Source organism: Solenopsis invicta, chromosome 16 (genome assembly GCF_016802725.1).
Source record: "Solenopsis invicta isolate M01_SB chromosome 16, UNIL_Sinv_3.0, whole genome shotgun sequence".
Taxonomy (NCBI): Eukaryota; Metazoa; Arthropoda; class Insecta; order Hymenoptera; family Formicidae; genus Solenopsis; species Solenopsis invicta.
The window spans coordinates 16,639,866-16,661,698 of record NC_052679.1 but is presented as its reverse complement, the minus strand read 5'-3'; the positions used below and the strand labels follow the sequence as shown (position 1 = coordinate 16,661,698).

The 21,833-nt window shown below is 38.0% G+C and overlaps 1 protein-coding gene across 2 annotated transcripts in view; it reads right to left on the bottom strand.

Annotated features, from left to right (window-relative positions):
- Window positions 1-698: 698 nt before the first annotated feature.
- Window positions 699-21,833, bottom strand: part of LOC105203085 (tachykinin-like peptides receptor 99D) — an 85,396-nt gene continuing 64,261 nt past the window's right edge. The window contains exons 2-6 of one of the 2 annotated variants that reach the window (XM_026133710.2): window positions 19,219-19,437; window positions 14,660-14,810; window positions 6,597-6,793; window positions 3,625-3,770; window positions 699-2,366 (exon numbers count right to left, since the gene is read on the bottom strand). In XM_026133710.2, coding sequence (XP_025989495.1) covers window positions 2,245-2,366; window positions 3,625-3,770; window positions 6,597-6,793; window positions 14,660-14,810; window positions 19,219-19,437 — 835 coding nt within the window. In that variant the 3' untranslated portion in view covers window positions 699-2,244. Of the gene's footprint in view, window positions 2,367-2,559; window positions 3,771-6,596; window positions 6,794-14,659; window positions 14,811-19,218; window positions 19,438-21,833 lie in introns of those variants that run through there. The other variant, XM_026133709.2, reaches the window with a different exon arrangement.

Sequence of the window (21,833 nt, the reverse complement as noted above, 5' to 3'; positions counted from 1 at the left end):
GTGCTTCGATTGCATTTCTCGATAACAAGAAAAAAAAAAATTTCTAATTATTTCGAATACTTTGAATTTTGAACAAGGATTCCCAAATGAATCACGACTCATTAGTAGGCGTGAACCGATTTTTTCTCGATTACGAAAAAATTTTTATGATAGGACTCGAAACCAAATTTCGAAAAACATGAACCATAATAAAATTATCAAATTTCTTACGTATGAAAATGTGCAGTAATGTTAATTTTCTGACTGTCGTCAAAAAATAAACGTACGTTTCGCATCTTCCTATTTCATCACATTAAAGAGATTTATAAAATTTTTGTTCAGTAAAAAGTTAAAAAATAGGAGGAGTAAAGTGTAAAGTATAAATAAAAAATAATTTTTTCTTCTTTTTCCTGCGCTAAAGCTAGATGGATATTTGCGCGAATATTTGTCATTAAAAAAAAATGGATCGCGGTTTACACAAGTTTGGGAAACCTTATTTTAAAAATATGTGAATAATATATCGACCCACAAAAATGTTTTCTCTCTGATTGCGATGGAGTTTACATTTCTGAGAAATATTTGAAATAAAATTTTTGCTCGTTTATTTTTATTTATTAAAACGAGTTTTATCTAGATAGAGATTCCAACAGCTGGAACGGCTGGTACAAAAAGTGAGTTATAAATATCACAACGGTTGTGGTATGAAAAATTTCTCGATATCGGTGGTATTCTGTTTATTATTTTATGCGCATCATTAATGTACAGAACTGTTGGACCATTCAAAGAGATGAAAGTGCGTTTCCTGGTACGCAACTTTTTTAGCTGCGTTTATTAGCCCTCTTACTCATAAATAATTTGAATATTTTCCTATTTATGTATTTTCCATGATTTTGAATATTTTCCTATTTATATATTTATTAGAATTACGTTATTATATGTGTATTATGTACACCTAAATCGTATCTTAAAAAGCGTTTATTTTCCCAGAGTATTTCTTGCTCCGACAACATCTGAAAATCTAAAAGGAACATGAGTTATAAAGATATTACACACACATTTTAACTTCATTAACGTTGTTTCGTTTATCTTTCGTTTAGATTGAATGAATTCGTAGGATGAGGCCATATCAAAAGAAAGCATGCTAAAACGAATCTCTTTTTTAAAAGAGCATGCAATCTTTTCTAAAATAACAGACAAGAGGAAAACTATATAATCTTTTAATATTAAAATATAACTAGATTTTATCTTTAAATTTAAGTAAAAAGTTAAGACGGATTTATGATATTAAATATAAAATTGCGTATTATTACTTTGAATACAAAATTGCGTATTATCAAATTTATTTTCTGAAAAAATAAAGCGATCGAAATTTAGACTTGCGCAAATGAGAAATAATATAGCGATAAAAGTTTGAACTTACTGCAGATTATCTATGTGTTCACAACCACATCTAGTGCGCGTATTCATAATTTACAATTTTTAATTTATTAACAAAAAGTTTACAATTGGCTGTGAATATAATTCTATGTATATATGTATATATGAAATTTTTTATAGCTTTTACTTAGCGTAAAATATATGTGCAAATTTTTTATCTTTTAATTCTTAGGCTTATTGATTGAAGAAATGTCTTATCTTTAAACAAGAACGTTAGTCTTGGATTTTTCAGTTTCCTCTTCGGAAGAATTATACGATAGGAACACGGCATATGCGCAATGATGTTCCGCGAGATTATAAATCATTATTCCTTAGATTTAAACATTATATTTTTCTAAACACCGCGAATGAATCACTTATCTTGATGCGTTATCTTGATTCAGTTGTGAAAAACATCGCGTGAAGAAACGCCATGAAGAAACTGCGGATATAATATTTTGGTCCGTTGATTTTTTTTTTTAATACCTATTGTGAGTGATACGCCCATAGAGATTGAGTGATAGTCAACATACAATTACTCTTTTAAATTACATTACGTGTAATGTAATAACACAGATATCTCTTCACGATTAACGTCGCGCACATGACTAGAGAGAAACCCTATTAAAGTTCCCGAAACATAGTAATTGCGTCTTTGGCCTAATACAAGGACTAGCTTGTGACAGTGGGAGGGAATCGCAACTTCCCCGGGATGCTGCAAATGCGATTGAGCCGATCGCGCCGGTTGATCGGCGGAGAGAGCTGGTTTTAAAGGGGACTAGATATTTTCATATCGAGATATTTTCATATCCAGGTGTGTACTCGTTGCTGAGAGTTTTCCTCCTCCTGTCAGGACACGTGTCCTCTTGTCTGCGAGGTCCTCCATTTTTTGCCATGATCGCGATGATGAGCCAACAGCCGGTCGTTTCCGCCTCTCATTGATTGCAGGTGCAGCGGTATTCGCACCGTGCCTATCGAATTAGAAATACGGCTTGTTTGCATCGATACATCGATTGCTACGTATCGTGCTATATCCAATTATACTACGGTGATTAACAGCGCCGTTCCGTGCCGCCGAGTTTAACCGTATCGTATGCGTATACGATCGGACGTAATTCGTGCGAGTCATCGAATTCGTTACGTATCAAAAATCAAACAAAGATCTAAAGGGGTGGTGAATGTTACTTTTTTTTTTATTGCGTGCAATCGTTTTTAAAATCAACACATATATGTAAAAACTTAACGCATAACATAACTAAAGGATGCCACACTTAAATGAAATTCAATGGGATGAAAATACCGTATGAAAAATGAATTCGATGGATTTCCGTGAGAGAATATGATCGGAAATAATATTATTACTTATAAAACACGATAATGGAACAACAAAATATTTGTTCAATTAAAATGCGGTGGGCAAACAACGCGCTAAAATTATATAATGGATGTTTTTCTCTTAACATATTTTGTTATCAAGAATTAATCCTTTCAACAATAACAAATTAATATGAAAATTCTAAGATTACGAGAAAATTCAACGAAGTTTGATAAAATTTATTTGCTTTTAACTATCCAAAGGCTTAACTCTTGATTCAGCAGAGAAACGTATTTCCCGCGAATTAACAAACAACAAACATGCAATCATAATTTACTTTCCGCGTTCGTTTTGCGTTTATTACTTCCCGCCTGTGGGTATTGTGATCGATACGAAACCACGGGGGTGCGAAGCGAACGGCTCGTATCTGCGCTACACATTTAACGCTAAATATATTCGATTCTCACCTCGCATCGAATCTTCGTATGCGTAAACAATTTTTATATCGAATAACGATTTTACGCTCCATGTTGAATGCACAAACAAATATTGCAGTTTAACGCGCGTCGCGTCGCGTAACTAGCGAAGGATCACGAGCCGATGTCTTCGATCCGCCAAAACGTCGAGCGTGTAACACTCGAGGGGATGCTCAAAAAGGAAGGAGGGGGGTGGGGGGAGTTAAATGTGTTTTAAGCTTTGCTCGAAATATCGCGGTGATCAGTGCGAGGTGCAATTCCTGGTCGCGACAACGTTGTCGCGATCGACATCGGCGAGAACGTCGGGGACCAAGTGGCGCAAATCTATGGATGATTGCGCCTCCCTCTGGTCTGGGTCAGTGTCCTCGAGGTGAGACTCTGACTCGCTAGGCGTTGTGGAGCCGGTGGTGCAAGTGTGCTCCCAGAAGGTGCACGTACCATTCCGCGATATTCTGGTGTGCATGTCCGGGCTACCGGTGCAGCTATACCTGGACGTTACGGCCTCCGAACGTGAAAGAGACGGCTCCGCCGATACCCGCACCCATGGACACCAGAAGAAGAACTGGGCGAAGCCACGACGGAATCTGCGAAATTAAAGAGCGATAGATCACGATTAATTCTTAAAAGTGTCGAGATGAAGTTACACCGTGTTCTTTGGATAATTTTGAATCGAATAATTTTCGTTTCTTACACTTAAAGAACATGAATAGATTACTTGTACAATATTCTGAAGATACAAATGTTGGCTGTAACGAATCGAGATTATCCAATTCAAAGATCATCCGTGAGGTAATTGACCTAATTACTGTCGCTTGAAGCATATAGTGGCAGTTAACATTTTTACAGATAAACATTCTCTTTCATAATTATTCATGTAAAAGCTTTAATGTATACAAAATCAAAGTAACAGACAGGAAAATTATTTAAATATAACGAAAAAAAATGTAAGCTATTAAATAGAAAGATTGAAAGGCCGATAACGAGCGAAAAGATGGTGTACGTTTTTAATTAAAATTTACTTTCATTTAATGAAATAAACTGAACGTTTCGACTTACTTAGTCTTCCCCGGCAGTATTAATGACTTATAACATTATGAATAAATAAACCCGGACGCGCACATGCAAATTGATATAGATAGATGTAACGGTTTTATCAAAGTTATAAAAAGAATAAGCTATTACCACTCAAGTCTTGAATACAGCTAATATTGCCTCTCTACTTGCTCTAATTGCGTGTACTCAATACTGCCACGTATTTATTTGTGTTCATATCTTAATAATCTTGATTCAACGTTAAAACATTTTTAATGAAATAACATTCTTAGATTTTTTTTATTCTAATATTATTATGCATTTGTCAAAGCGAAAGTAATTTGGACAGTTACCCTGTGCCATAGTGATTTCAATTTAACACTGTTATTTCCCACATTGCACATAAATTGCAAAAGTTTCGCGTCATTATTTTCTTACGACGTTCGCGAAGACAGGATGATCTAAATCATTCGCGTTATCAAATAAGCCTGATTTTCCTAAGGGAAATATCTTCGCTGTCGTTCTATTCGTGAACACACAATTTCACATGTCACAAATTTACTTTTTACATTTTTATTTCTCACAAAGACATAAATTGAAAAACAGCGCGAATCGCAAAGTTTTCTTATACGCAGGTCATATTTTTTTCATGACACGAATGGGAAGAGAAAGAACTTTTAAGAAACGCGCGTTATCCAGAATTGAAAGAAGTCCATTGTCCGGAATGTGAAAAATCTCGCATGAATAACATACAGAAGGAAGACTGTAATCCAATTATTACGCGGCCCTATTGCCGCGCGGTCGTTATTATTAGCCACTGTCATTACGAGATCGCGGTCCGGACGCGGAAACACAATGATACCCGCGTATCGTGTCGTATATGAATATTTATGAGGCCGGTGCATATTCTGTCGATAGCATGCAGAAAATTGAAATCCGTGCGTTCGACCCTGCGAATGTCCGTACCTCGCAGCGAGATGTCCGACGTATTGCATTTCCATTTCATTGTTTTTGACGTTACATTTATTCTTTTTTTTTTTTACGGCCCAATAAATAGCGGCAATAGCGGATGTTAGAAAGGAACAAAACGTGCACGCTGCGTGTGACGTGTAAGAGGGAGCTTGAAGGGGTGGAAAGGGGGAAGGAGGAGGCGGAGGGTGCGAAGCCACACGGTTCGATCGAACGGCTCGACAACGCTCCCCATTTCTCCATTCCCATTCCCATTTGCGGGCGAAGCGAAATTATTTCGATTGCTCTCTGAAGATTCGCGCGGCTTTTCTCGATGGACGTCGGTCGGTCGGTCAGCGACGTTTATCCGGCCCGGTATCCCCGGCGTATCGACACGTGCTTAAAAACAACGGTCCCTGCGGTGCCACAGTCCGCTCTGATGATGATACGAATCGCCTTATTTTGCACGTTGCACCGAAACCTCGGTCTGGTCGACCGCGTTTCCATTACCGTAGATATTCAGTATTCAAATTGATCGTTTGTGTAGACGCGTTAATGGCAACGTTGTTGGCTTCCTGTTCTTGTAATATAACTCCGGGCGCGCCCGCCCTGCCTGCCTCTGAAGTATCACTAAAGTGGAATGAGCTTATCTTCTGTGCTATACCGGGATTAACTCTCGACAGTTCGTCAAACACTCTCAGACGGTAGCGACGGCGAAATAAATGATCGATAATCGAGTCTTCTTAATTAGAACCGTAATGCTAAAGTTGCATAACAATTATTACCAATGATATTCCAATAAGTGACTAAACTATTTTTATCTCTATAGCTTCTATAAGTATGTAAATGCATCTCACTTGATGATCATTTTATCTTGATAACTTGGAAATTAATAAACATGATCTCAAAATTGATGGGATCTATGTAATTGTGTATGCTACATTTTAGCAAAAGGTATACCAAACGACAGCTAGTAGAAACTTCAGCTCACGTCGAAGAACTACTTCACTTCGGGGAGGGACTCTCGGATATTTTGTAACAAAGATTCGTGTTTAATTTGTGTAGATCCGCTAGTTAACATAGAATAATTTAAGTTAGTCCTTGCGTAGTGTGATAGGTAAACTTACGAAGTGAAGCACCGCGCGGTATCCTAGAGATGTTGAAGAGGGGAAACTTTCGCTGAACTTCGTTAACAAATGACGAGAGGATTCGTTGAATTGTACTGTATCTACGTATTTGCCCACGAAGTTGGTTGAATCGGCACAAGTGCTTCTTAGCCAATAATTCTCGGATTACACACAATGCGCGGTATCACGAGAAAATTTTATTTTTTATCGTAATGCGTCCAAATTGCGGCACGTTCTCGATAATTCGTCATTGGGGTAAGGAGCAGTCGTTTTAATAATGAAATGGAGAAGGAAAAATCTTACCTGGTATTCATCCAACAATAAATGATGGGGTTGTACATGCTGTTGGACATCGCCAGCCAGTATATGCCCAGAAAGACCTCCTGGATGTATGGTTCATTCGTAATTTCTGGCAGATAGGACGTCACTATGAAGTACATATGAAACGGAAGCCAGCACACTGCGAATATTACTACTACGACTATCATCATTTTTACGACCTGAAATATAAAGAAAATTTTTATCAGTCGAGATATATAAAGGGCCTGGTCGTTTCGCCACGATTAATTCACTGTAGAGTTGGCCTCTTTTTTTCGATAAGGATAACGAACGCGAAGATATTTCGATGTCTTGGAAATTTTATTGAACGGAAGAAATTTATATTATGTACATTTTTTGTCATGAAGAAAAATGTGTTCTAAATAGATAATGATGATGCATGCAACGGTGCTCACCGCGTGGCACGGGATCTCGCACGAATTTTTAAAGCCCTAAATATTAATAAATTTAAATTTCTCTATCATAAGTTACACTATGATTTCCTCGTAATAAACCGCGATTAGTCGCGTTATAAGTAATCAGAGGCAATGCGTAATTGTTTTTTTTAGTTATATTGCTTGAGCAATATAATGAGAGCTATATAATCAGAGCTCGCGTGTTTCACATTCGATTAAACGCGAAAAATTACATTGTGATTATTTTAATAAATAATAGTAATGATCGTAATTATTTTATAATTATACATTATAGATTATTAGTATTAAATAAATAAATTATACAAATGTGAAATACATGTGATTTTATGCCGCCAAATTGCCGATGATTTTAATGAAAACACCTGTTAGATTCGGTTCGCATACGCATCCCGCACCGCGAATGAGAATTTCCGCGAATAACGAAACGGGGGTTTCTCGTATTTAATATTCTGCAGAACACATCGAGATAATGCCAGTAATTATTAGCGCTGCATGAAATTGAAGTTATTGATTGTTTTCAAATAGTTTTCGCTTCGTCAGTTCCGATCCGGTAATTTGTAGCATTTGCAGTAAATGCTTCTTCGAAAACGCAACTTTTTTTTTGCAAAGCATTCTACGGGTGATTAAAATTGCGACGACAAAGCGCTTGTAACGCATCGATTTCTCCGTCGTTTTTTCGTTATCAATTCCGAGAATCAATTTCGTCTTATCTTCGCCTCCGCGCTATGCTACGCTTTTGTTCGTACGAGAAGAGGAATTCTCCCTTTCGTTGAAATTAACGACCTACTCAACTTCGCACAGGTATAGTTCTCGTAATCAGTTGAGGACAGCCTGTAGAGAACAGCTATTTGAGAAATAACTTAAATTGGATTTCTTCAGATAGTTACGAGCTGTACTTCATTATCTTCTTCAGGTAATTAAAAAGTGGATTTATATTCGCCTCGTGGGCGCTTCGTGGGCGCGCGATTTGCATTACACGTGCAATGTCGATCTTGCGATTGATTCGATTTACAATGAAAATATCGCTTATCAATTCAAAGCGATAGCTCTGGCATTTCAGTGCAGGCACTTTGGAAAAATCGCTTTAGCGCAGCGAACCGTGATATTTCCTCCGAATATTTATGCTCGACCTTCGGCAAGTGTTTGTAAAGCTTTGAGATACATCCAGCGCGCATTTTTGTTGCTTCTGTGTTACATTTTCTCTACGAAGTCGGATAAGAATTTGCATTTTTCTCTCGAAAAATCCACGGTAATCACGCCGACGTTTTGTTCGCGGCAATGAATTTTGAGTAGTCCTTTCTTGTATAATTTATTTTCCCTCTTCTTCCTCTTCTGTATATTCTTTCTGTACATGCTATGTGTTTTATAAATTTATAACCGTTCAATAGATAAGTAAAAAAAAAAATAAAGGATTTATTTTGCTATACAGTATTTGCAACACGTAATATAAAATATCTCGTCTCAAAATATGATTGAATAAAGAAAAAAAACATGTCATTTTGGAATTGAGGAACTAACTCGCATTTAATTGCTTTTTTTTTTAAGGGGAGAAACCGTAGAATCGATCATCCAGAAGACCTGAATGCCGGAAGGGAATTAGCAGACTATTCATCGCCTTCGGTGTCGATTCTTCCGGTAAAGGAATTAGAAGAATCGCTCCCTCGCCATTGCGGTTCCGAAATGACGGGAAGGACCGAGGGACTCGATCTCTACAATTCAGCCCACGACCAAGACGTCTATTTGCCGATTTCTTATCCGGAAGGAGAACGATGTTGCTGCTACTGCTTGCCGCCGCTGGGTAAGTATAATTAAGGCCAAGAGAAATTGATCGTCCGCGCATGTTTGCGTCCCGACGAGTGGCCACATTATCCGACGCCTCCTTTCTTCCTCAAAATGTCAGATTTCACCAGCCTCACTGTTGGCTTCTCCATTGTTCTCGCGAGTTTGTAGCAGCGCGCGCATTCACACACCAGCGCATTTGACACGATCTTAGAAATCTTTCTTTCGCGCGAGATAAATATACTAGCTGCTGCTACAACGATGTAACCACTTTAAAAGGACGTTGCTTGTATTTTACAAAGTCTAAGTATCGCAAATATTTTAATGTCCGAAGTAATTTGGATGTTATATATCTTTTCTATTTCCACAACGACGATTCAATTAAATACCATTTTATCATTTCACGTTCCAAGGAATTGGATTCTTATCATTCTCATTTTTGGCATACGTGCGCAGCATTCAGTCTCTCGTATACGAAAAAAAAAATTTTCTCATGTTCACATAAATATACTTATTTTAACATCATTTCTTCGTTTTAAATAAATATTGGCTAGTATAAAATAATTTCTTTTTAAACTGCGGAAATATTTTTTTTTAATCAAGGAAATGACGTTAATTATATTTATTCGAACGTACAATTTTTTTTCAATATTTATAGTATAATCGTATCTCTATATGTTAAGAAAACTTACAATTAGTGGAAACCGGTCCTAAAGTACACACACAGCACGATTCAATAGTCAATTTGCTACATCGTATTTGCGATCGCAATTTAATTGAAGAACTCGAATGAAGTTTGTCTTGGGACGCAACCAGAGTTTCATTTCTCGCAAGTCAATAATCGATTTTTTAAGACAAGCTCACGTGCACGTATGTTAATAATTTTTAATGTTCTGTTTTGACACGAGTCAAAATTTGGTTGATATAACTTTACAAACATTGTTGCGAGAGTTGCAGGTGTAACGTAAATGTACTCTAGATATATTTACGCTTTAAGTTTAAGAATGATACTCCGGGGAGTTTAAGCACTTTATCTTCACGGAGTTGAGTTTCACGCGCACCGCACTTTTCGTGCATTTAAAATTTTGTACCATAAACACAGCTCTTGAAATTTTCAAGAGCACCGCGTATCTACAGTTACTTAGAAACGCTAGGAAAATATAACGGTTGTTTAATGAACTGAAGGTTTGTGTTTTGGGTAGCTTTGGCTTTGTTCTATTCATATGTAAATCTAATGCGGAGGGCGTTCGTGTAATTTGACTAGACCATATAGCATCGAGTGCAAGCACTCTCCGCGTTCGAGTAAATTTCAACAAAATCTAATGAGAGAAATTTTCGGCACAAAGAAAAATTCCACTACTGAGAAAAACAATCACTTAATTTACTGTTTTTCTTTTAGCAAGTAACGGTTATCTGTAAAAGAATATTTTATTAATAACGCCCTTCATCACAAGTTTAAAAAAAAAATTACTATTATATACTCGTAAAAAGAATTTATACTCTTTTGAAGAATAATGTAAAATTTTATCGAGAAGAAAAGTCAGAATAATAAGCGAGTTACGTTTTTGTTTTTTAACTTAATATTGTTAATATTAAATTACTGGGATTCAGAATATATTAATGCTTATGATGAATTTATTTGCAGCTATATAAATTTACTTTTTGAAATATATTTGAATATTTACTTAATTTAAATAATTCACAATATGTATTTTTCTCTGTGTAGGAGTTTATTTTAATTAAATATTATTTGTTTTACATTTAAATAATGTGAGTGCATTAAAATTATCATCATGACGATTCTCTATATATAGATAACCGTTATTTAAAAAGAAATACGAAAGTTAAAATTGAGTAATCGTGTCTCTTAGTATAAAAATAATATTCTTTTTACGAGTGAAGATGCGGAAAGAAAAATATCTGAGGTATCTTCTAGCAGAACGAAAATAAATAAAACGCGAATTATGTACGTGTGCGTTAACTGTAGCGCTTTCATCGCGGTAATTGTCAGTAACGCTGCGGTCTGTCCGTAGATACGGGCTGTTTGTCCACATGTCGTACACTGTAACTCGTACTTGTACATACACGGGTAAACTCGGTAACGGACGTGAGATCCGTAACCCACGCGTATACTGGCGGTCTGTACATTACATCGATAGTGTCGATACGTATGCGACGGAATGGAGCAGCGATTCCGGATGTAGCAGATTCCGCCTTTTGTCGTCTAATCGAAATCCAATGGCTCTCCTACTCGAACATTCCGAGAAGGCTCCAGCTTAACTAGATTCCCTTGATATAGCGTTACAATCTTCCTTTCTTTTAATTAAATTCAGTCGCCTTATCTCTCTCTCTCTTTCAGTTTTTATCCGACTATAGAATTACAGTGACGAAATTTTATGGACTATTTGAAACGGAATATTCGTGGGTGTTTTACGATGGTCTTTAACGTTTGAAACATATTGTGAGTTTGTAATTTACACTTGCGTGGTTTAACGCATCAGTGATGAAGCGGTAGATTTAGACTTTACTACAGTATGTGTTTAGGAAAATATGCGGTCATCCTTCTTGCACTCATATCGACCGCTTCGTGGCGAATTCATTATACGTCCATTTAGGACGACCATTTTTATGCCCGATAATCACATCCCATTTATTCTCTTCTCCGCGATCGCTCCATCCGATTAGACAGTATTTCAGCATTAATTGCGCTTATATATCGCATATATATATATATATATATATACGTTTTATATATTACCATGTAAATGTTGAAGATATTTCGTTACATTTATCACCATTTCACACAATTCATCGCGCCCCATTTAAAAAGATGCAACTGCGCAACGTCCACGAGAACGAAATGAAGGCAGCGGCTGCTCGTTGGCCGAAAGGTACAAACTTATATCTAATCGTTTTTCACTCCGTTTGGAACGCAGATCACAAACGATCGTTGGCAATAAACGCTTGCAGGCAATCGATATCCGTTGCTTGCATTGCGAACGTGTTAGAGTACACGGATATTTTTCTTTGAAACAAAGGGATCCCTAGGGGCCGTTTTCCTTCCCTTCCTCTCTCTCTCTTTCTCCGACCAAAAATTAAGCGCCCCAACGTTGTTCGTGTTACTGCCCGTGGAGGATAGATAGAACTTTCTTCCGTAAACTTTATTGATCGAAAGTAGTTGGGGGGAGGGGGGGGGAGTTAAAGTCAAAGCGGCGGAAATGGAGGTCCGCGAAGATGCAAGCCGGGACTCGTCTAATTACAAATTATGGCCGAGCTTTAGGTTCGAATCGCCATCTTTGAGGTACGTGGTGGCAGGTTACTAGCCACGATATATCTCGCGTACACACGCGATCCTCGCTTCGCCGTTAAGCTCGCTAATAGCCATTGCACATCGCATTTGAGATTACTTAATTGAGAAGGCGTTTTTCAGCGAACGCCTTCGCACTGTCTAGCGTAACACCATCACGTGGTAATTACGCTTCGCGTTTTCTACCTCGCGCACGGCGAAGAACGGAAGGAAGAAAGGCGAACAAGAAATTAACATTGAGAGGCGACTTTAATTAAACACTTATAAACAACTTACATGGATATTTGCAAAAAATATATAATAGTTTATAGTAGAGAAAAGTTTCCCAACGTGCTTACCACAGTCGCCTAAATCGTTACCGATATTTTATTTTTTTTTTTTACTTTATATAAATAACATTAAGTGACGAAAACGTAAATGCAAATGAGAATTTCTAACATTCATGTGTGTAAAAATCGGTAGCAAATAAGTGGTACGCATTCAACAACTCTCTCTTATCCATAATCATTAATCGTCACTGTTCTTACAGTAAATTTATAATTAGCATTTATCTGCATTTAAAAAATTATGCACGTTATATCTGGACATTCTGCATGCCTATTGTGTGTAATTTTTTCCCATCTGCGCGATAAGTAGGTACTTGCTTTTAGCTATGAAGGACCTTTCGCGACCTGTGAAAGTCGCGCGCACCCGTTCATTTATCATACGGGCAGTTAAAATTACCATAGTGCCATTAAGATAAGAAAAGACAAAGACGTATTTCGGATTTTTTTGCCTGTAACGCGGGGTTTCTCATTGCCGCATGGATATTATTGGAGAATAGCTGATGTTATTCATAAGGGAAGAAAATTGTGGGGGACCCCCCGCGGCCACTAAAACCGATCCGATAAGCCGAGTTTACGAGGGTTGGATAAGGCCAATATCATCAGGCTACGCGATATTATCGTTTCATGCGAATCTTAATGCCGCTCGCATGCGTTTTCCCATGCTACTGAATTTGACGTATGTGTATTACGCGATTATGTGGCATTGCTTGCATTTGCAATTAGTCGTATTTGCGTAATTTGCTATAATTATCAACGCGTCGCAGCCTTCCTAACACTGGCTGATCGCGAACGTTACGTGTCTCTCTTGAAAACGATCTCGAGTAACTTAAGGCGACGATCCTAGTTGTGTCACTCAAGGTGCGTTAAAATTATCTTCATTAATTCGTGTAAATTTAACGATCAAACATTTAAAGAAGTTATCAATGTCAATGTAAGCAGTAAATATTATACTTTCGAAGAAAAATTATTATTTATTCAACAAATTAATTGTGAATTTTGGAAAAAGTATTTAAAAATGTTTATGTTTATAAGTCTTCATTTTTTTGTATATTGAAACAATTAAATGCACTTTAATTCATTATATATTAATATGCATTCATGTGTGTTACTCTATGTTTAGTATACTAAATACTATTGAGAATATCATAATTTCTAGAAGTTATTCAAGAGATATTTAAAGAGCTTATTAAAAAGATTATTAAAGGCAACTTTCTTTTTTTTTCTCCAATATTAATAATATTTGTGGAAACGATTTAATATTATAATAATTAAAAAAAATTAAAAAAACGTAGACAAAAATTTCTGTAATTTAATAAATGTCTGTAAAACATTTAATTTTGTAAATTTGATCCATAAATTAGGATCGTTATCTTATATAATTTATAATAACAATCGCGTCGAGGGAATATAAAAGGAAATGAAAAAATTTGATAAGATAACGTCTGTGACAACGCAACAATTGCAAGCGAAATGCATTACACGATTGTTATCGGTGGCTCTTTGCCGCGCGCGATGCGCCAATAACGCATAACGTTATTTTTCAACATCGCATTGACACAATGAGATAATCAGGCGTAACGATGCAAGGCTGTTGCAAAAACTGCATTTGCAGATATAGTGAAATTCCTTTTGCAAATATGAGATAATTATGATGTACTTGGCATCCTGCGATGGGGTGGGGCGGTATTTGTTCCTTTCTCGTACACGCGACGCACAAAAGACTAGAACGTGAACGGAAATTGTCTGAAGTTCTATCTAATTAATTGAGATAGTTTGTATATCGATTTTGGCTGGGTTTCGGTACGAGAGAATGAGATAAAGAGCGTACGTGAGATTACTTAGCTGCATCACCTTGTGTAAATACGTTACAAGTACCTACGCGACGCTGCACTTTAATTACTTAAATGCCATCGAGCACAGGGGAGCGAATAATAAATTCCGAGTACAAGTTTATGAACTTTATTAACGTTCTCCTCGCTTCGCTCGTGAACATAAGGGACGAAGTTTTACTTCGTTTTTGATCAAATATTACTGTTGACGGGGAAAAAGAAGAATCGAAAAAGGAAAGAGAAAAAGTTTCTCTTGTCGCGTAAGCGCTTTCACGCTTTTCCAGTTTTTAAATTACCTCTCAATCTCGGAACAAAAGCAATTTCAGCGCCTGAACTACGCGCGGATATTAATTCATTATTTTATACATACCCTCCGTTTGCTCCGAATGTTTTCCAGCTGTCTGGCTGTGGCCTCCCCGATACTTTGCGAGCCCCACAATTCCAGGCCGACCCTGGCATAAGTGAACGTCATGGATCCGATTGGTAAAAAGTACGTCAATATCATGAAGATAACGTTGTACCTGAAAATCAATTAAACTCGTACGGCCATTCACAGGAGCGAGTCTATAGGCGACGTGTGTCGAGACATTTCTATTCTACGATGCGTCTCAGGAATCGCGCGCGCTTTCTTCTAGGACCCTTTGAGGAAAAGAGACCTGTTCTTCGGCTAGAGAGTGTTCAAGGCGTGATTTCATTATTACGTTGACATCGAGAATTAAAGCATCTCCGTGCTTTAAGAGCTTTAATACAGACTTGAACGTGAAAGATCTTATTTTTCCAGTTAATTTCACTTTTCTTTAGCAGAAATGTTATTTAAGATTTTAATTACATCACAGTCTCGCGAAATCGGAAATTAAAAATGGAAATTGAGATAAAAAATAGGCTGCGCGCAGATTTTCGTTAAAGGAATATCGATTTCCGAATTATTTTCGTGGAGAGCGAGTTAATTAATGAATTCATTAATTAACAAATTATGAAATTCATCGCGAACGCGGATACTTCGCAATTGTGCATACGTACGACCTAATTTGTGGTTTAGACAATCAAATTCAGTGAAGTTGATATTTCATGTAGTCACAGGTGTTATGTACATGTGTGTGCGTGTGTGTGCGTGTGTGTGCGTGCGTGTGTGCGGGGCACTTTCGACATAAATTTACATAGGATGGCACGAGAGGCGATGATACGTGATACTCAAAGGGGGGGACTGAAAATATCGTGGTATCGCGGTTCCACGCGCGCTTTTGTTCAGGTGCATCGTGGCGCGTAACCGCTGTCAAAGCGAATACTAAATGCGCCGATTGAGCGTCGAACGAAAATAATACACAGCCGATTCTCTAAGCCGTGCGCGCGGTGGCTGATATTACCTGAGCGCACATATATTATTTAGACCTAATGAGCCGGCTAATGTGCGCGCGCGTCTGCTGTTGTTTGCTGATGAAAGCGTATCGATGGCATCATTAAGTCGCGATTGGACAGCCGAGCCCGCGTTTCGAAAACACGTGTGCAATCATTTACATGCCGACGCATACCCGGCTAATGATAATCGCGTAATTGCCGTTAACCTTTAGCAGCGGGGATATAACGCGACGCGTCCGGCGAAATTTATGGGGAAATGGGCGATTAAACGAATTACGCGTAATGCACGCAAAAGTTGTAATTCCGTCCAAACGCGGAATTTGAGAGATGGAATGCGGGTGGAATTTTAAAAGATTACGAGATTAAACTGCTGCTGCGCGCGCGAACGATATTTTAAGGAAGGAGGAAAATACAATCATTTTTCGCGCGGTTAATCAGTTTCAATTCACGTCGCTGAGAGACACGGTGGCTAAATTAGCCACGCAAAAATCTCGCCGGTGGCGAGAGTACGCGACCGATACCGCAATTTTTGCCGCTAATCCTGTCCGCGTACATTAATTATGGTAATTATGACGATCCGAAAGCGACGCCAACAGCTTTCTAAACGGAGCATTTAACTCGCGACGATGACATTAAAACGGGTTCTACATTAGGATTATTAACAAACGGTAATGAATTCGAATCAATTATCGTTCGTTGCAATCACATTATATGAGGTGTCGCGAGCTATTATACAACAACTGAAATTTCCGACTGCGCGCGTTACGCTTGGAAAACCCGTGTTGATTCCAAACGGATAAAAACTACCGGTGCATGAATTCATCGGGTTACACTCTCACGTAATTCCGATTTAGAATACTTTACGCGGATTTAAGCCGCGTCCGTAAAAGCTTTAATCGTCTGCGTTTATTCGTGGTGAACGAGCAAGTGCTCCAGTAGCGAAGCAGAATTTTCGAAGAACGATCAACGAATGGTTTTTGTTTTTTCGCAGTAATACCGATATTTAAACAAACTCCACTACGCTTAAAGATTACGCGAGGAGGATTAGATTGAACGACGCTTAGAAACGTTCCATCCGCAAGAAGTAAATGTATTCGAAAAATCTCAAGAATATTCGAAGGAAAGTAAGGCCACGGAATCTTATTGTATAACGCATATAGATTGACTCAAATATAAAATTGTATCGTGGATAAACTCATGTCCTAAGAATCCTAAGAATAGATAAGTCTCAAATTAAATGATATACATTTAGAATTGATGACGATGATTATGGTTGTCCTTGCATTTAGATGATTTATTTGAAATAATCTCTATTCTTAATTTTTGTCTAGACTTTTTATATCTCTCATGATTAATTTGTCTTTTTTCAGTAACTTAATATAAAGAATAACATGAAGATTGATAAATATTTTATATTTATATAGTCGATATTATTGACTCATTTTTATAATTTATGCACGGAGAAAATTTATATATACTAGTTTTAAGTGAATACATTTTTTTAAATTGCAGTTTCTAAATTAAAAAATACAATTCCGACGATATTGGTTTTTTGTTTGTTTCAATAAAGTATTATCCTGAAAACAAATAATTTATCGATGTTTTATTAGAGCGAAAACACAATTATTTGTTAGTTTTTATTATTTAAAGATTATTTTATTAAAAGTAATAAATTTTGAACCTGCAGTTTTCAATACATATTGTTACATATTTATTATATAATAATCTTTGTCACAAGTACACAAACTTTGACACTAAACTTTCTTTTTAAACTCGTTCCTGGCAGTAGCAGTACCGCGATATCGCAGCATCAAAAGGATATATATCTTATAAATAAAAAAACACGATAAAATCAAATGTGCAACATTATAAGATTTTCTCAATCATATTCTAAAGAATGGATTTCTTAGAAGCGATTCAAGGATTCCAATTAATTAATTATTTCTAATAGTGTATTAATTTTTATGTATGTATTTTTTTACTACACTTTACAGTGATAAAAGTTTAATTTAGTTTTATAACAAGAAAATTATTTCTGCGAATTCATTAAATGTCTAAAAATACTATTTGAGAAAATTATGTGAAACAAAAAATTTTTATTTGAAACAAGTAAATTTTTTCCGTGTAATCACGATGATTTCAGGATTTACAATCACAATTAATCTTCATTACTCTAATACGCTTGAAGCATTGTATGATGATTATAGAGCATTATCGTGTATAATTTTATTATAATCTACACCTTTGTGAGGTGTGGCTTATAATGAATTTTACACGTAGTAATAACAAGTTCTGTTTCCCGTATCCTCATATCCTATTATGTATCGGTGTATGTGGTATGTGGTCTCATTATGTATGCCAGGATGGAATCCGTCCGGCTAAGATTATATATAATCTCGACAAGTCTTGAGAGATTTAGATGCTTTTGTATCGAGCGTTTGAAACAATGTTCCTCGTACACTTCGAATAAATAAATAATGTTTTCGAGAAGCGGAACATGGGATAGTTTCGCGTCGCACGAATCTCGTGATCGCAGGATCAAAGTGATTCTTAGGCTAGATTGAGATTATGTAGAACGATGGATAGAATCGCGTGAACTTGGATCAAGCGACGTGAATTATTTTGAGAATGACTGTTCGAAACGGCATTTATATCGGGATTAGAACACTCCTGGCTAGCCTGTGCTGTGGGCGTCACCCGTGCGTGATTCTACGTAACGTGCTATGCACGATAGCGCGCGAGCTGCGGGTATACCGTCCGAATCTTTCAATTAGGAAACGGCACTCGCTCCGGATCGAGCACGTTATCTCGGCGAGTACGTTTTCGCGCAGCTATCTTAATGGACGATCGTACGAAGCGGACGCAAATGTGGAGCACAGTCCAGATTTTCATCTGTAATTACAATCCGATCAAAGCTCGATTTAATCGCGCATGATTGGAGTAAGGATTTTGAGGACACGCGATACATTTGCGATGCGCCGAATCCGGAGGTATTATTAGCTCGATTTATCGCTCCTCATCGCGGTACTGCGTGTTCGCAAACTTGACTGCGAACACTTTGAGGTGAAATCGGTGAAGAGACTCGTTGTGCCGATGTCTGTGTGGTATGCGTGTCATTCGCAATGCACACGTTCATGCGCGTGAGAGACAGACCAGCTAACCGGCAGACGCAATCGTTTAACAGTTTAACCATAAACGTAATATTGCCTAGATACGTGTGTATATGAGGCGACAACGCGTTTATGGGTCTCCGGAAATGACGCTTTTATCCTTCAGCACGCTGTGACTCGCTTATTGCCGGTGAAGTATCAAAAAAAAAAAAAAAAAACGCGACATGGCAATTACGTTTAACTACGGTAACTTATTGTGTACACGCATGACACAGATTTTCGTATTTATGATCTTAAACACGCTATCGTTTAGTACGCCATTGAAATTGAAAGCTAAAGAAGCTTACATCTGCATATTGATTAGATTAGGATAGTCAGTCGAAGAAGAAGCAAATCATTTAGAAAACATATGGAAATATTAAAAAAATAAATTTGATATTTGTTATTAAAATGTTTGGCTTACAAATATTCATCGTAGCTGAGTCCATTGACGTCTGTGTTCGGCCAGTCGCTGTAGCAGACGACGCGGACCTCGCCGTTCATGAAGTTCTGCGTGTAAGTGGTGTAGAAAAGCAGCATCGGTAATGACAGAATCGCCCCGATGATCCAAATTACGATTGCGACGCACAGCGTCGCCTTTTTTCCCATACGTGGTTTCAACGGATTCACAATTGCCATGTACCTAAAACAAAGTCCACACTAAGAATTCTAACCGACAAACAAAATCTTTGATCATAAGGACGGTCCATTAAAGTGACTGCAGTTTTTAACTATACAAATTGAATTAATTGTGAAAAGGAAAAGGACTGAAATATTTTATTTAAAAATCTCGTTTCTACGAAATATATTGCGCGCGAAGAATGAAATTACTATGGATATATGATACCGCGGAATCCATGTTGCTTAGAATGCGGAAATGCGTTATTACTTTTATCAAAATAAAATTGCGCGCCGACAATTGCGAGCGCGGGAGCGTGGTGTACGGTGTCGGGATCTCGGGCGACGTGAAATTTCATGATAAAGTCTCCGGCAGTGATATGGACAGGGTGTACCGTGGGATAATAATAGATCAGGCAGCGTCAGCTTTTTTTCCCTGAGAGACGAGATGAGAGCGGAGAACGCGCGCGGGCAAAAATGTCTCAAACGAGATGCAATGGGGCCTAACGATAATATCATAGTCGCGATAGTGAGAATCGTGTTTGCACAACTCGGGTGGCCGGGAGCGAGCGCACTAATATGTACAAGAGAGAGAGAGAGGGGGGGGAAAAGGGGGGGAAAGGCAGATCAAATCGTAAAATTCGTATTACTGAAAGCGAGCAAAGATTGCTGTCGGGAGGAAGGAGATGGAAAAAGCGTTGGTGAAGCGTGTCTTCCTGCAATTCGACGAATGGAGGTTCATGCGGAGGAAGGTCGGTTCGTCGTTCGGACAATAAAGCGATGAGAGCAGTTGCGCGAAATCCATTTTCTAATATCCAGTAGTCAGGCTATTCGACGAGACGACGTAAGGTCAAATCATGGCCGCGTGTCAGGATCCTCCTTCTCCTCGTGAAATTACGATGAATCTTTAAACGCCGTCGTGAGTGGTTCTACATTTTTACGTCTCCTTTTCTCTCCCCCCCTCCGAGGACGTGTACGATAGCGAGCAACCGAGCGACTTATCTCTCGAGAAGTCTCGAGAGATAAAGTCGTGTAACATTATATAGCATCAACAGATATTTTACAGTAATTTAGATTCCTTATGGTTTGATACGTACGTGCTTGCAGCACGGCAAGCGAACGGGCCGAAACGTGAGAAGGACGGATAATGATGACGATAATGACGGGGATTTAAATCCATAATTATGCGAGCCTCTACTAAAACGAATTCCCTAATGAATTTAACAACCATATATCAAATGTCGAGTGGATTTTTATCTGATTTTATATTCAGGCAGCGAAAAACGTTAAAACGTTTAGGGAGTGAGAACTCTTTGTGATTTTGAACGGGAAATTCTAATCAGAATTTTCCGCCTGACTATGCATTAATGCGAGCCGCGAGGAGAATAATACATTTATTCTCTTAGTAGTCGCGCCTGACGTATAAGGACGACGTGGAAGTCGGGAAGCTCTCTCCGCTTTAGAGGAACAGAATAGAACAAGATGGCAGTGAAAATAATGAACAAAGAGAAATATTTTTTTCGCCTCTCGCTCTGTGACCCACTTCGATGGAATATTCGTTTAGAGACCATGTTTTCAACGGGCGGATATTGCAGAGACAAACGCGCGTCTACGGCTACGAAATGACGTTTCGTGCGCATTTACGGTGCTTACAGTCGTAAAGATCGTAATATCAATAATAAAATTTGTCCTCGTATAACAAATTACGAGCCGAGCATGCGTTCCATCTTTTTGTTCCTTCCGTGTTGTAACAGCGCGAAAAGCCGGGCACGGATTATTGTTCCTTCGAACAGAGTTTCTCAGCCTCCTTTCGTGTAGGATCTGATCGGATCCAAGCTTGATCTCGCTCCTGAAAGGAACGTCGAGTGTTTTTCGTTTCGAGCTACCGTACATACATACGACGTTTCAATTCCTCCAGTCTATTCTCAAAGATAAAGTTTCAGAACGAAGTTCGTCCCTCGGTTCGATCGCATTTCTCTCGCCACGTCGCTTCTTCTTCTTCTCGCCGCTGTTACTTCTGTCCCCGTTGTTCTTCCATTGCTTTTCGCGATTTCACGCGGACTATCTTGTACTTACAACTTGTACTTTACGTCGGCGCGCGAAAGCCTGAAAATGTCTTTCAAATAAAATATATTTCTACTCGGGAAAAATGACAGAGCGATAAAACATCGTTTCATGAAGTAATGTCGATTTAAACTGCGTTTCCCGTGTGTTTCCAATATCATTCGTGATTTTTATTTTTGTAGAACGCGTGTTTAGTTTCTTATTGTTTATTATAGGTATCGATCTCTTGAAATAATAGTGTTCTATCTCTCGAAAATGTGTTTGAGAATCTCGTTGAATTTTCGAAAATGCGATAATGGAGTGTCTTGCATACGAAGACGTATCGCGACCTCTAACATTCATTGTCTCGCTTCGAGC